Consider the following 16,429-nt stretch of genomic DNA (forward strand, 5'->3'; position numbering starts at 1 on the left):
GATTTGCAATAAATCGTCACAACTTCATAGCGGATGAGTTTAGCTCGAAGACAAGCAGCATTTTAAAATATAAGCAAGGTAGATGTATGTATTTATAAAAATATTCATTCAATGTTCTGAAAAATATTTATACAAATGATTTTTTGAAAAACAAATTTTGGACGGCATTAAACATTTTTTATAGTATTCAACTTTTTCATCATTTCAAAATAATAATTATTCCTTGCGCCACCATGATTTCTTTGACGACGGATTTACATTCACGTTCCAATATTTATCAAGGCTGCAACAGCAGAAACTACAAGCCTAGCAAACATGTTTCTGAAAAAAATGAAAACACTTATTGGAAGCCGACAGGTAATATAATATGTAAAACAAACAGCATTATAGCCTATGACCCTAACCTGATTGCCAAAAATATATCACCTTTGACTTTCTATAAGCCAAAACATATGCTCCAAGAGAATGATACCACAGAATTTTTTGAGCAATTGTCGAATAATTCTTCCTGCAATAAAAGCTATCTGAAGTCGTCATCCACGTGTTCGTTATCATCTTCATCGTCCCTGCAAGGACCAGTTTTAAGCTTTCACAACGTGAGTTACAACGTAAAAATCAGAAAGTTTAAGAAGTTCAAGTGGTCGGTTGAAACAAAGAACGTGCTTGATGACGTTTCGTTAGTTATTTTATTTTACGCTTTTTTATACTGTTAATATGTTTTAATTTTAATCAAGTTTTTCTTTCTTATCAATCGGCGTTCATCAGCGTTTTTCATTGAGGGACGTCTATCGGTAAGTTGTTCCTAGAAAAAAATTTGCAGCTGGCATTTTTGGAGATAAATAAATTAAACGATATTAAAATGAAGAATTGATTTCATCAAATTTGAATAAACGATTTTCAACCTTGTTTATTTAGTATAAACACTGTAGGATGCTACATAATTATAACTGTATCACATTCACGTATTTAGTGGCTTTCATTAAATTATATTCTACCTAACCAAAAAATTAATTGACAATAATTTGTGGAGAAATAATTTAAAAAAATGTTTAATACTGTTAATGAGATCTTCAAATAAATGGCATATTTTTGTTGATTACAAAAAAGCTTGTTGCCGGTACGTAGAGACACATCATCATGTGTTTCTCCCATAAAAGTGGCAGTGAACTGATTTAAATGTGAAGAAAATTTTAATTTATTTCAAGTGTTGTAATGCCTTCCACTTCATCTAATATTATAAATGAAATCTGTTGCATATTAAATAATCACGACCTACTCACGCATCTATTAGTGTTCATATTCAAATATACCATGATAAAAATAAGTAAATATCGAATGGTCTTTGCCAGGCTGCTATGTTTACGTTTTTATTTCTTCACCATTTTAATTTTTTTAAATTTGGCAATCGTGTTAATGAACATAAAATTATGTATGAGTAGCAGTAATATTTTGGCATTTTCTTTGCAGAGGTATCTTCAAGCCAGGTATGAGTGCCATTCTGGGTCCAACTGGATGTGGAAAATCAACGTTAGCTCTGATTATTTATTACCTAACTTCTACATTCATCGACCCACGTAACTTCGAAATTATTTTAAAATTATATATATATATATATATATATATATATATATATATATATATAATAAATAACTGTAGTTGAACTAATAAATTATAAATTTGAAGGCTGTTAGACATTCTGTCTGGACGTAAGAAACAGAAGCAGTTCAACGAGCAGATTTTGGTCGATGGCTGCAAAGAAGCACACAGTCTCAAATGTGCCGCTGGTTACGTCGTTCAGGTAACATCGCTGCCCTGTAATGCTCATCATTATTTCAACGATCCTTATTTCGTTTAATTAAATGTAAAAATGTGTGAAGCTAGTTTGGTGAATGTTTGAAAAATTTCAATGAATTTAATTACTTTTTGTTCAAGTTGAAGAACTGAAAGTTATATATATATATATATTATATAATATTGTTAATATATATATATATATATATATATATATATATATATATATATATATATATTGAATTAATTAAGACTGTCATCAATAATTGCATATAGAATATTGTAAATATTATGGTCTATTACCAACATATACATATATATATATATGTATATATATACATGTATATATATATATATATATATATATATATATATATATATAGGATGAAAGTAAACGAATTGGTTTAGTAATTAATGTTTAGCAAGCGATTAACGTGTAATTGATAGATGTTGTGTTGTACGCAAACACAGTGCATGATTCAAATCTGTTTAACATTCTCACCCACCATAAACATTGCTCACTCAATACGTTGTTGTGTAATCGTCTTATTTACACAAACTCCTTACGACGATAATTGAATGAATTCCCTGCTCATTGGAGGCACACCACACAACACCACACCACACCGCACCGCACCGCACCGCAGGACGACATGATCATGGGCACGTTGACGGTGCGAGAGAATCTGATGTTTTCAGCCAACATACGACTGCCTCAATCTATCTCGCACGCTCAGAAGGCAGACATCGTTGATGGCATCATCGGCCAGTTGGGATTAACTAAATGTGCTCAAACAAAGGTTCATAGATTTTAGTTTTTTTTAAATAACATTATTTTTTTGTGAAATACAACTTAACTATATGACATGAATATTCATGAAGATTATATATTTTTATATATAAGTCATGAAACAATATAATTCAGTTGAGTAAGATAAAAAATAACACTATTCAGATAGGGACCGATTTCATAAGAGGCGTGTCAGGGGGAGAGCGCAAACGAACGTGCATCGGCATGGAGCTGGTTGTGTCACCTGCAATTCTCTTCCTTGACGAACCTACAACCGGTCTTGATGCATGCACTGCTAATTCGGTCATGTCTCTTCTACACAGGTTTGTTTCTTCATTCATATTTTTTTGTTTTTTTTTTGTTTGTAAACTTTTTATTCAAAAGACGATTAGGACAAAAATAAAGAAACCTATAGCACAAAATTACGTAAGAAAATATTTTTCGAATAACAAATGATGCAAAAACAAAAGTGAATGAGTGACCTTAAAGGGTAGAATTTATAACAAACTTCAAATCTCGCAGACCTACATACACAAAAAAAATAATATTATTTTTCGTCGAGTGAGATGGTTTTACAGGAATTAGGAGTGCTGTTGTCTGGTCTTTTATATAACATCAACCGCATGTTATATTTCTTGAGTAAGAGCTCTTCCTATGAAATTTAATTTGAAAGTCGAACGGAAAATAGGAAATCTACTATTGATTGAATATTACAGCGTCTCATTTATTATATTAACAAATTTAATACATAAATCAAACGTGAGCTTAACAAACAGAATTTATTTGTTTAAGCTTTTGACATGTTTTGCATACAGCAGCTTAACAAACAGTTTTTTCAATATCTAAAATATTTAAAAAATGATTTTGGGATAGAAACAATTTGTAATTATTCAAAAATTGTAAATTATCCCAAGCTGTACTGAGCTTTCAAAGGTAGGTTCACAAAATCAGTAAAGATTTTTTATTATATTGAGTCAACTTTTTATAAAGATAATAGCGAATAAACGACATCGTTGAAAGTAGAGCCGGCGGCAACAAGCTCATTCATCGAGCGAGCAAATGCATGATGATGGCAGTAGTACGGTCGATAATTGTCAATTTAATTGTTAGCGTCCACCAATAAATCATTCTGTAAGCTGTTCGTATGTGTTTATATTATACAATGACAGTTCTACATCGAGATTCTTGGTTATGTTATATAACCACCTTGCTGATGAATATCATGTCTCAAAGTTTAAAAAATATCTGAGCGTATTCCGTATAACTTTGTGGAGAATTTTATTGACGAAAAGCAAATATTTTGATATAATTCAAGATAGTATTTAACTAAAATAATTTTTCAGTTTTTAAATACAATTTCATTATTCTTTCTTATTAAAAAATTATTACCCTCAAGTCATACAGAACTTTTAAATAATTTTTGACATCAACGTTTTTTGTAGGTTGTCTAGAAACGGATTGACGGTTATATTTTCAATACATCAACCTCGTTACAGCATCTTCAAATTGTTCGACACTATCATGTTGCTGGGAGCTGGCAAGGTTGTCTACCACGGACCTGCTTGCAAGGCACTTGACTTTTTCTACGACCAAAGTAGGCCTTGTATTCAAATTTTTTAAGACTCTGTTAACTTCCGTTAGCTTATTGGTTTTGTTGGAATGTTTTGCAGATCTAATCAATCTTTTACATTCATTTTCTTACCCACACATAATATTTCAACTTAATTTGAAGTTTTGGTTGAATTTGAAGATATGCTTATATATCATAAACTGACTGACTAGAATCTTTTTATTAATGTTTAAATTTTACAAAACTATGGCTACCGTTACCTCAATTCAATAACAGCAGTTTGATGAAAGTTATTTCAACTCATTGAAAAGATGAAATAAACTAGTGAATTACTAAATTTTTGAATTTGAAGCTTCAACCGGATTGATATTTAATTTATCTCAAAAAACATAAGAAGCACAGAACAATGCACACCAAATACAAAATTTAACAAATGATAATAGAACATTATTAATTATTATTTATTGTAACAAACAACGAAAAAATGTTTAAAAATAAAAAAGAACTTTTATTTTTTTCATAAGTTAACTCTATGGTGTTCGTTTGTGTTAGACTGATTTGTTGTAACATTTAATGATTTATAATGTCAGCTTAACTTTCGTCAACGTCATTTCTGTGGTCAAAAATTTAAAAATTACTGAAGTAATAACATGTCCTCCTATCAAATGCCAAGACCACGATGGTTAACAAGAATCACTCTTTGGTGGATGTTAATTAAGCCAGTATATTTATTTGTATTTAATAATATGTTTAATATATACATTTATATGTATATAAATAAATAAATAAATATATATATATATATATATATATATTTTTATTCAGTATGTATTCTGTATATGATTATAGACACGGTATTTAAGAAATGTTTCTGACTAAATTTTAGCACAGACTAATGTTTTGGATACCCTGCAATCACAAACCAATTTAGTTCATACGTAAATTATAAAGGAGAAAATTTAAAATTAACAATGCTCACTCACATTGATCTCAATTGCAAACAAACACTGAAAGAAAGAAAGAAAGAAGAGGGAGAGGAAGAAGAAAAGAGAGATAGAGAAAGAGGAAGGAGAGAGAGAGAAAGAGAGAGAAAGTAAAATTAATCACGTAACTTAAGTACAGTTTGAGAGAACGCAAATGAAAAAAAATTAATTTTTAATCCAATTAACTCAACTAAATCCAACACTTGTTGTGTGTGTTAAAAATAAATTAACGCCGTAGATAATTCTATGAAAATTTTACTTGTTTCAAAATTTTGTTACTTGATGCATTTCATTCCATTGTTTAAAAATTATTAATAAATATGTACATAACATACGATGATAAGAAAGAGACTTGATTTAACCATTCAATCATTCTAAAATTTAGACGTAAAATTTTTGCATAGGCGTCGATTCGATCAAAATGTGTTTTGAGTGAATAACAGTTGATAAAACAACCAGCATGTTAGCAAAGACACAGTGAATAGTTAATCATATGATGTGAAAATAAATAGTTAATCATGTGAAAATAAATTAAACATGATATAAACACCTGTGTTTGTGTGTGTGCGTGCTCTTTTAAATGCCGAAAATAATTTAAAATAATAGGGGACAATAATTGCGAACAATGAATCAACATGGGAATAAAAAGAAAATTTTTGAACGTGTGAATGAGAAGCTTATTAATTTAAAAGTTGCTATAAAGCTATGGTATTCTGTACAGCTTAATAATAACTTTATATTGAAATCTGCATAATATGATATATGAAATTTATATATCATAATTTATACAATACAATAAATGAAGCACAATTTTTAACAAACCAATTGAAAACCATTGGAGTAAACACGCTTGAATAAACCAACCAATAAACCAAATTATATATAAAATAAATTCAACATTTTCAGTTATCTAGAATGAACAACAGATAAATAGATATACAGACAGACAAACAGACAGACAGATAGATGAATAGATAGTCGGACAGACAGATAGATAGTTAAATGTATGAAATGATGGATGGGTGGATGGAAGGATAGATAGATAGATAGATAGATAAATGCGGATGCTGATAAAACTACAATTACAACTGATAATTTCACTAGAAACAATTATAAGATGTTTTATTAACTTTTTAATAACCAAATTGGTGTTATTAATTTTTGTCGCAATGTACATAAAATTTAAGTTGATCTCTAGTTTTATCTAAAGAAAACCAATTTTTTATTTGGTTTTAGAAAAAAATTAAACCATTTTTGTTTTTTGGTAGAATTTTAAAGTGGTTTGTTCAACTTTATAACCTATTTAGTTATTAACGATTGAAATCTCTGAAACGTTTTGCCCTAATTATTCATTTAAAGTTGTTTGTTATTTTCAATGAAATAAATTGGATAAAAGATATTCACCTCACGTGTTAATGACCAACAGATTATCAATGCGAGCCTCATAACAACCCACCTGATTTTTTCCTGGATGTCGTCAATGGTGAGATCCCCTCATCCAGATCTTCACCATACTGCTCCAACGCTTCCGTAGCAACATTCAGCAACAACTGCGGTGAATATTTCTCACATTTGAATTATTTATTTGACATTTTGTTGGATGTGTATTTTAAATATCTGTGTCTGATAGTTGTTCGGTTATTTACAAAGAATTAACCAAAGGTGTTGAGATCTTTCTAATGCAACAAATGCACGTCAGTATTTAATTAATTCTAGTGAATAAAATTGAACATTATAAACCGCCACGCGCCCGCAAACAAATGAAATCATTCCGACTTAGAACCTCTGACCTGAAAATACGTCCCTGATGTAATAGAATTAATGTCTGTCGCGGAGGTTGTACAACAAGCCTGTTTTTATTTTGATGTAATAAAACATCATTTAAATAAACTCCCTACGAGATGAAATTTTTAACCGCAATTTAACTTACCTATATAGCACGTAACATAAACCACGAAGAACATTTCAAATTTTCAACATTTTTCAATATTTTAAATCTGTTAATTATTTTCTGCTGATTAAAAAGTTAATAATACCTATCTTGCTATCTTACATTCGCTTTTAAATAAATTTTTTTACACAATTAAACAAATTGAAACATTGTCTTTTCGACTATTAAATCAGTGAATCCGGTGGCTGAAGATGTAGATTCTGGAATGTTTGATCTTACCATCGACAACCCAACCACAGACGTGATTATTAACTACCTGGCTCAGAGATATAAAAAGTCCAGCATTGGCATCGGGTGGGTAGTTTACTCATCATCGTTTTGTTTGAGTTGTTGTTTTAATTTATATAATTTCAAAATTTTACACAATAGTTCACTTTTAAATGTTTCGTGTGGTCACTTGTAGAGTTAAACTCTTTTTTTTTAAACTCACTGCTGTAAATATTACAACCGACTAAACGTTTCTTAAACCTTCTTAATGGAAGCATCAACAACGAACTGAGCGCAATTAGCAATTTCTACAAAAATAAACCATCAAAAAATAAATCAATGGAAAGCCAAAAAAGTAACGAGTCAGATAAAGACTACTGCACATCTTTTATATCACAGGTTCAATTTACCACATTTATTTACCTATTTTTCTTTTTTATTTTACTCTGAGTATTTGGCTTTGTAAAATTAATTTTGAATATTTTATAACGTTAGCACTTGTTACTATTACAGTTGATCTATGTGTCGAAAAGAACGGCTGTTAATGTTCTGAGGAACCCAGCAAGTTCTATAGCCCAAGTTTGTTTCATTTTTTTTGTTCGAATTCTCGAATTTTTGTTCGAATTCAGTCGAAATTTTGTTCGACTGCTTTACTTTACTCTCTGTTTTAAAATTTTCAAATCAGATCACTCTAACACTGTTTTTTGCTTTCCTCACCGGATTGTTGTATTACAAAATGACTATAGACGCCAACAAAGATATACAGAACAGGTTGACTCTACTTTCTACATTTTATCGTTGTTAACAATTACTTTAAGAAGTGCTTTATATTTAAGAACAGTGCTAAAGTGAAATATTTAATTACAAACCAACAAACTTCTGAACCAGGGCCGGCGCGTTTTTCTTCATAGTGATGATTCAGATGTTTGGAAACATTTCAGCCGTCGAATTGTTCCTTAAAGAAAGAAGTTTATTCATGTTAAGTCCTTAAATGAACCAATTTTCTAACTGTTAAACGCAGAACTTACTATTAAATTGTTATTAAATAAAATATAAAAAAACTGCTATTAAATAAAATATAAACTAATATTCTTATTAAACAATTAAACAAACAAGACAATAATGTAAGTCATTGTGGGAAAACGAAACAAACTTTAACAACGCAGACACGAGAACAAAAGTGGCTACTACAGAGTGTCCGTCTACTTCGTCTCAAAAATTTTCTGCGATTTGGTTCCGCTGAGATTGTTGCCTGTTGTCCTCTTCAGCATCATCACGTATTTCATGTTGAGTGAGTCTCTAACCTGTTCAAAACATGCGATGTTTTCATTGGGAATGGATAATTCCTGATTTGATTTTAATGATTTTAAAATTAGTAAAGCGCCTCTCGGAAGCGGCGATTTAGATGATTTAATCAGATTATGATTAAGGTTTTCCGCATCATACCTGTTTGTAGTGTAAAACTGGTTTTACAATATAGATGTTCAGTTTCGCTTTGTTAAATTCGAAAAAACCAACCAAATAAATGTATGCCTATTTTGTCAACAGTTTTCCTTATTGAGGCATTTTGTGTTTTGTAAAGATGCATTAAATGAGTCACTAATTTGGTGTATTTTACTCGAATGAATGAAATGTTCAACAGATTTGCAACTGGTGGTCAGTAAGTTTTTCATTTATCTTCTGAACTTATTCCTGACCACGTTCGTTTCTGCTCTTATGGCGTTCGTTATCAGTGCATCCGTAGGCGTTCTTGCTCTGGCGAACATGCTGGTCGGACTGGTCATGATACTTATGATGGTTCGTTCAGTACATTTGCATCTTTTTTCATTTCCATCAAAACACACCATTACGATCGCATTGTTATTTTGAACACCAGTGTTGAAACATCTATATGTGTTTGAAGCATTGTTCCACTGATTCCTATGAGTAAAGCTTATTTAAAAATCGTTTTAGAATTAACTAACTTTATACAAATTATGCTGAAAAACAGCTTTTAAACTTTAGTTTAATTTTTATTCCTTACTATTATTTTCTCCGATAGAATTACTCAGAAGTATCTACTTCAGGTGTGAATCAACTTACCTTACCACACACATTACCTTTGATAGATAGGGCCCCCATGTACATTCGAACAATCAATAGACAGCTATGACCATTGTTCGAACTCTTTCAATAAAACAATAAGTTCTTTAAACTATTAGACCAATTTGCCGTCCAATTTATAGTTTTTTTTTATCATCCTATAAACTATTTGAAACCATTTAAAACTATCATTTAAAATTTTTTTTGTTATAAAAATGCTTATTCCACTTTTTCCTTGTTACCAATTTTTAATCCTTTGCTCCATCAATTTAATTTTCCTCATGCACATAAACCAATTTGTATTTGTATTAAATTGTGTTCTCCACAGTTTTTTTATTTTGAAGCAAAAGAAAAAGCAAATTTCATTAAACTCGTTACATTTCAATCAGTTCTTATTTATAGAACGAATCATTTTTTTGCAGTTATTTGGAGGATTGTTATTGAACAGTGTATCTATTCCGCGCTGGCTCAAGTGGCTGGAGTATTTTAGTTTTATCAGATACAGTTACAAGGCATGTTTAATTTGGCCATTTTATCATTTATGTTGACATGAATAACTATTTATGACACAAATTGCAACGCAGACCTTGCTGATAAACGAGTTGAAAGACATGCAATTTAACATATACGATAATGGTCAAATAATAGCCAAGTAAGTTTTTTTTAGAAATTCAATTTTAAAATTCCAATTTAGTAGAAAATACATTTTTAAAACTGTAAAATAATCGCTGACTTATTCATTAAAAAATAAACTGTTTTAGCTCAACTACTGTAGCCAACAACTTCTTGAAAGAGCAGGGCGTAGCGTACGAAAGTGACTGGGACCTCTGGCAAAACTTGTTTGCTCTGGGCATCAGTATTGTCATCTTAGGCATTCTTTGTTATGTCCAGTTGAGGTTCATGGTCAGAAATAGGTAATTGTCCGAAATACATTTACAAAAAGCAAATATTAAATAAATGCAATAATTTAATCTTAAGTTTGGCTATATTGCTATTATTTAGTTAATTATTCATTATTGAACAATTTTAATTAGAAAACTTTAGTTTAGTCATATTATTTATTTTTGTCTCCGGTATGAACCACTTTCAACTAATATATAATATATCTATACATACACTTCTATTCGTACTGACAGAATACATTAAAATACAAATAATTTAATTAAAACTGTTACATCTAATGTACGTGAAAAGATATCATTTTCTAACAGGAAATTTTTAAAGTTTTTTAAAATTTGTTTGAAGCTACAATTCGATAGCATTTAATGATTGATTGAGGAATTAGTTTGAAAATGTTTTCTTCAAAAATCACAACCGACGTTATCTGAAACTTGAAATTTTAATTATTTTTGTTCGATGAACTTTGACCTTGTTGAATCTTAACCGCATCTAATTATATTCAATTTTAATGAATCGTTACAATAAAACAAATTTATTTTGCCTAAAAATATGTTATTATGCAAATTTGTTTAATGGATAGACAGTTTTTAATAAAGAGTAAGAGCTTTGCACAAAATTCCAATTTTAGAGGTGTAGCCGAAAAGTGGAGTTATGTGGCTGAGGTAATCTTCAATGGATTTTTTTGTTAGGGTCAAGATTAAACTCAAAAAATCTTGATTAAAATTTTGTATTTAAATTGTTATAACTGATCATTTGTCAAGTTTTTATAAAATATAGCTTTAAAAGGAAAATTAATGCGGAATAAAGAAAATATACCGCGGCATACTTTTTTCAGGCTCCCACCGACGACACAAATTTTTGGGCTGCATCAGCTGCACCACTTGCGGGAATAAATTGAGAGCGAAAATGTGGCAATGTACATCATAAAAGTTAAAAAAAATGCAAAATAAGCCGAGTGAATTCATTTCCGAGACATTGAATGTTATAAAATAAAAAATCATGAACAAATTTGAGCAAATTAAATTTAGTAACAAAAGCTGATGCAAAGTGTAAACCTCCATGATATCATACAAGCAAGCCTGTATATGGTCACACTCAAAACACATATTATTTCAAAAAAAACATTCATACATTCATAATATACAATAATATATCTGCATTTGTATCAACCATCGTATGCTTCTTTAAATATGAGATTGTTAAGCTGGAGCGCTGGCTTGCAATTTGTGAGCTAATGAATATCTTACAACATTCAGCGTATTTTATTGTTTGTTTGATATTTTCAATACAAACAAGATCATACAACGGATAAATAAATGAACAAATGATTTTTTAGATTCTCAAAAGTATTAACAACTCACATAGCGTATGTGGAAATGTGTGAATAATTATACACATAATTTTTTGGGGTGTTAATAAATATAAAAAACAAAAAATGTGATTTTTTATTTGTTTGCCAGGTGTGTTTGGGTGCATTGCATATACAAAATTAGATATATATTTTTAAACATATGTGTCATTTAGTTAGTTCAACAGTAGCTGACGTACTAAACAGCGGCTTGTAATGATCAAATTTGTCTTAAGACTCGTTGACAGTCGTTGGAAATACAATTCAAGCTGGAATTTGAGTTCATTGAAATAGAAAGGAAATTAGTTTTCAACTTAAATTGAAATTTGATAAAAGGATATTGTGGTGTAACTCATTAAAATAACTGTCTCAATTAAATTTGGTTATAAATGTGATGCAAAGTTGTGCTCCATTACAGGATTTCAGTGCACTAAGATGTTTTCGCAATAGAAGGATGGAACATGGAAAGCCTTATTTTTAGTTGGATTTCAAAGGAAACTTGACTTGAAGATTTGCACAAACACACATACATACACTCACGCGCAAGATCATACACAAATATCTATATGTACAACCTATATGTTGGAACATGGAATATATACATATTTATATATTGGTTATATATCAATTTTTTATTAATTATATATATATTATATATATATATATATACAGAATATTTGAAACAAAAGAGCTATCTAAAAATGAAAAGCACGCCGAGCAGACGTGAAAGAATGTACATAAAAATGAAACATATTAAATATATTTAAAGAACATTGTACGTGATATACACAAAATCATTCCAACTTTATTTTTTTAAATAAAAACAAAGATGTACCCAAGATGGCTGTAAATTGTGGTAATAAAATGTCAGAAACATCCACTGAGGTAGGCAAAAATGTGTTACACTTACAATTATTGATCTCGTCTTCGCTATTGGTGCACTGCACACCAACCAACCTTTCTTCATGTTTCTCTCCTCCTTTCTTGGAATTCTCTTCGGCACATCTTCCTTATTAATATTATTACAGAAACTATAACGTTACAGACGCAACTCTGATCCTTCCATGAATGTTTCATATTGTTTGTACTTCTTTACATTGCTGTAAGAATGGTTGGTGAGTAAAGAAGTTGCAGTTTTTTTATGAAAATTGTTGAATTTTTATAATTTTTGATTTAAGACTTTATCAGTAAAACTCATGAGAAAAAAATGCATTTATTCATTTTGTTTGATAAAATAAAAATTCATTCGAGTAAGCAAGCGAAAAATAAATTAATAAAACAATATATGCATAAGGAAAACAATGTCGGTTACCTATATTTTATTATAATATAACATATAAAAAATCGTGTTTTTGTAGTAACTAACAAATTCTATTTATATCAAAAAGAGAACAAACTTATTATTGTGTCATACTCGTGCATGTTATATGTAGAATATTGGAATGTAATAATTTAGTATTCTGAAGAAAAAGAATCAGACATAAGACAATCAAACCAAAACAATCACAATAACAACTACGTTTCAATTCATGTTAGTTAGTTAGTTATAGGTTGTTCACTGTCATAGTAAACACATATCAACTAATAATCACAACACTGATGAACAGAACAGTGATGAACACAGAAAGGAAGAACATAGCAAACGCGATTATCATGCTTGTTCTCCTCGCAAGATAGCAAAGCATTTCTTGTTGTCTGTCTGGTTGATGCAAAACATTTCACAGTCTGTTATATTTTTTTTTTGTTTGCACACTTGCAGCAAAGCAGTTTCATTAACAATTTTTATGATTTGTTTTCATAAAAAAAATGTGAAAAAAACAGATTTTAAGACTTTGATATACAAGTTGTTTAATGATTCAAACTACTCAAAACATCTTTCTAACATTTTTAACTGATTAAAACACTTTCATTTTGAAAACTCATTTTGGCACATTTTTTCAAACAAAAATTTTGTAACATGTAAGAAAGATAAAATTGTTTAAATGATTTTATAATTTGAAAAAAAATTACTTTTTTTAATTTTTGAAACCGAAACCTAGGCTAAACATTTAACGCGATACTAAACGACTTCGTGAAAAATCAGATGATGGATAATAGTTTGAAAAATAGCATAGTTAGCAAACGTCTTTTAACACTTTTGACGTTAAAATAAGTCACCCTACTCATTCTAAGACATACTCATAAAATAATCCAACAACAACAAAAACAACACTACCATATTTTTAGTACAATACTATTAATTGTTTAAGATGACTTCAACGAAGCTGTTGACAATTAAGTGGCTACGAATATAATAAATACATAAATAAGACTGTTCAATAAATAAAGAAAACATGGCTCAAACATTTGACGCAAGTTGTCAATTTAAGACATTTATTCTAAAAATTTAAATAAATTTTCGTTCATAGAAAGTAACACAATATATTACATTTTAACACAATGAACATTGGTTGTTGCGAACAAAAAAAAACATTCGATAAAGTTATAACAATATAGATTCCCCTATTTGTTTTGAGACAGTCTTAAAACGATTTGTTAAAAAATGTAATGATGTAGCTTTCCAATTATTTTTTGTTCACTACCTCCAGAATAGTTTTAATCTTCTTTTTTACAATTTGGTGGTTAGAATACCACTGAGGCGATAATTTTTACCATTTTTGGTCCAAGCACCGGCTGTTTGTTCTATCAATCAGTGTTGTTGTTATCAGGAGCCATTTACGATTTTCGACGATTATTAAAAAGTATTTAAATTCTTCACTTCTAACTGCTCTTTCCACCATAAAGCAATTATTATATATATTAATATACATAGTGAATTACACATATATTTTATTATATATTTATTTATAATAATATATATATATATATAGAATATAGTATATACAATATAAATATATATACATATAACATTTTTATATACTATATATAATATATTATATAAAAATTATAATTTAGGTATTATATATATATATATATATATATATATATATATAGTTTAAAATTTTGTAGACGTTTCATAACGCTAGATGGCGGATCGCTTCTACAATTTGTTCTTGATGTGCAAACAGATTGTAGCTTGTAATATGGAAACAAACAATGGATGAATAACATATTGTTGATGTATACACACTTCGTCATATATAATTATATATATATATAGATATAGATATATATATATACATTTATATATACATATATATATATATATAGACATTTATATGTTCAGCATGTAAATATAAATATATACCTATAAAAAATATTATATGTATAAATGTGGTTGTTTTTCCGTATACACACAAACATTTTGTCTCTTATTTGGATAACTTTTGTTACTTTTACTGACTTGATTTGATGTGATTTTCATCAATAATTGCATTTTTGACAGTCTTAATCCAGTATATATAAATATATATATATATATATATATATACAATTATTTATAAAGATCACTGCGTTTTCGGCCTTATTCAACAACTTGTAGTTGAGTTTCTCAATTTTTCTAACGAGACTTTTATCATCTTGATGAAGTTTATTAAGGTTAAATAAAAACTTTTAATATTTGACATTTTTGACAAAACATTATTAAGCTCTTTTCGGCATCAACTGCCATCATCAGTGTAGTTATATAGTATTGTTCCGTCTTTGTATCTTTGTTTTTACAGCGACTTTGATTGTAACTTAATTAGAATTAAAGTTAATCATGTGTTTTTTTGTTGGAAAAATATTGGTATTATTTAGTTGAATATTTATTGTTGGTTTACGTTTATCGATGAAAATTGATTCTACTATCTTCAATTTAAAGTATTCTCCGTTGTAATAAATTGCTTTGGTGTTATTTTCTAAAATTTCCCTTGTTATAATAGTGTTATGTTGTTCCATTAGGTGGTCTTTTATTGCTCCATCTTGCTTATCTTCTCGTTAATGTTGTTGTAGTTATTCCGATGTATTCAGAATTTTGATTCACGCACTCACCAATTTTACATGTGAATGAATAAATCAAATGACTTCTTTTCTTGTCCGAGGAAGATTTAATGTTGGAATTGTTTCTTTATTATTAGAGATGATGTTTTCCTGTTTGTGTAGTAAATTCTTAATTCTCAATCAAGATGATAAAAGTCTCGTTAGAAAAATTGAGAAACTCAACTACAAGTTGAATAATGCCGAAAACGCAGTGATCTTTATAAATAATTGTATTTATGATAGTCTAAACCCAATATAAATAAATAAATAATTAAATAAATAAATAAATTAATATATATATATATATATATATATATATATATATATATATATATATAGTGATCCAACCAACTAATTACAAACGTTCACGCAATGTGTTTACGACCAGTGTTATACATACAACCACACAGAAGAGTCTTATTTAAAAGCGAGATCTCCGAGCAACCTGTGTAACATTTGTGTGCAGCTTGCAATATCAACAGAACAACAATAGGTTTCTACAAAATCTAACTCACTTAACTATCGATTGTTTGTGTGACGTCTCTGCTTGCTTGTAAACAAACACAGACTGCAATGCTGCCTGCTTAACAAACATGATTACATTTATTTGAAGCGATTGTGCAGTGTAAAACTTTTAAAAAAATTACTACTGCAGGTTTATAACATGTGGTTCTATCAACAAAAGTAAACTACTTCGTTAAAAACCCCTATATATATATATATATATATATATATATATATATATATATATATATATACTAATATAGATTTCAAATTTGACTAAAATTTTGTACAACAGATATAACAACGATGCATTTTTTTATGTGGTTTAAGTTTGTATAGAAAA

General features: G+C 29.0%; 1 protein-coding gene across 1 annotated transcript; it reads left to right on the forward strand.

Annotated features, from left to right (window-relative positions):
* Positions 1 to 40: 40 nt before the first annotated feature.
* Positions 41 to 10,822, forward strand: HELRODRAFT_97247 (hypothetical protein). Its single transcript, XM_009013485.1, has 16 exons — positions 41 to 676; positions 1,468 to 1,527; positions 1,684 to 1,798; positions 2,439 to 2,591; positions 2,747 to 2,904; positions 4,024 to 4,175; positions 6,561 to 6,738; positions 7,595 to 7,691; positions 7,806 to 7,871; positions 7,978 to 8,063; positions 8,181 to 8,270; positions 8,459 to 8,583; positions 8,935 to 9,089; positions 9,797 to 9,886; positions 9,959 to 10,026; positions 10,136 to 10,822. Exons 1-16 carry the CDS (start codon positions 234 to 236, stop codon positions 10,290 to 10,292), a joined length of 2,193 nt encoding a protein of 730 aa, XP_009011733.1. The 5' UTR covers positions 41 to 233; the 3' UTR covers positions 10,293 to 10,822.
* The last annotated feature ends 5,607 nt before the right edge of the window (positions 10,823 to 16,429 follow it).

This window comes from Helobdella robusta (genome assembly GCF_000326865.2).
Source record: "Helobdella robusta unplaced genomic scaffold HELROscaffold_12, whole genome shotgun sequence".
NCBI classification, from domain to species: domain Eukaryota; kingdom Metazoa; phylum Annelida; class Clitellata; order Rhynchobdellida; family Glossiphoniidae; genus Helobdella; species Helobdella robusta.

Bases quoted from the DNA above. Each gene is read 5' to 3' on its own strand.
- HELRODRAFT_97247 (XM_009013485.1), top strand. From the start codon at position 234: ATGATTTCTTTGACGACGGATTTACATTCACGTTCCAATATTTATCAA. The intron at 2,905-4,023 runs GTTTGTTTCTTC...CGTTTTTTGTAG, and splicing joins GTCATGTCTCTTCTACACAG to GTTGTCTAGAAACGGATTGA. The intron at 9,887-9,958 runs GCATGTTTAATT...ATTGCAACGCAG, and splicing joins TTATCAGATACAGTTACAAG to ACCTTGCTGATAAACGAGTT.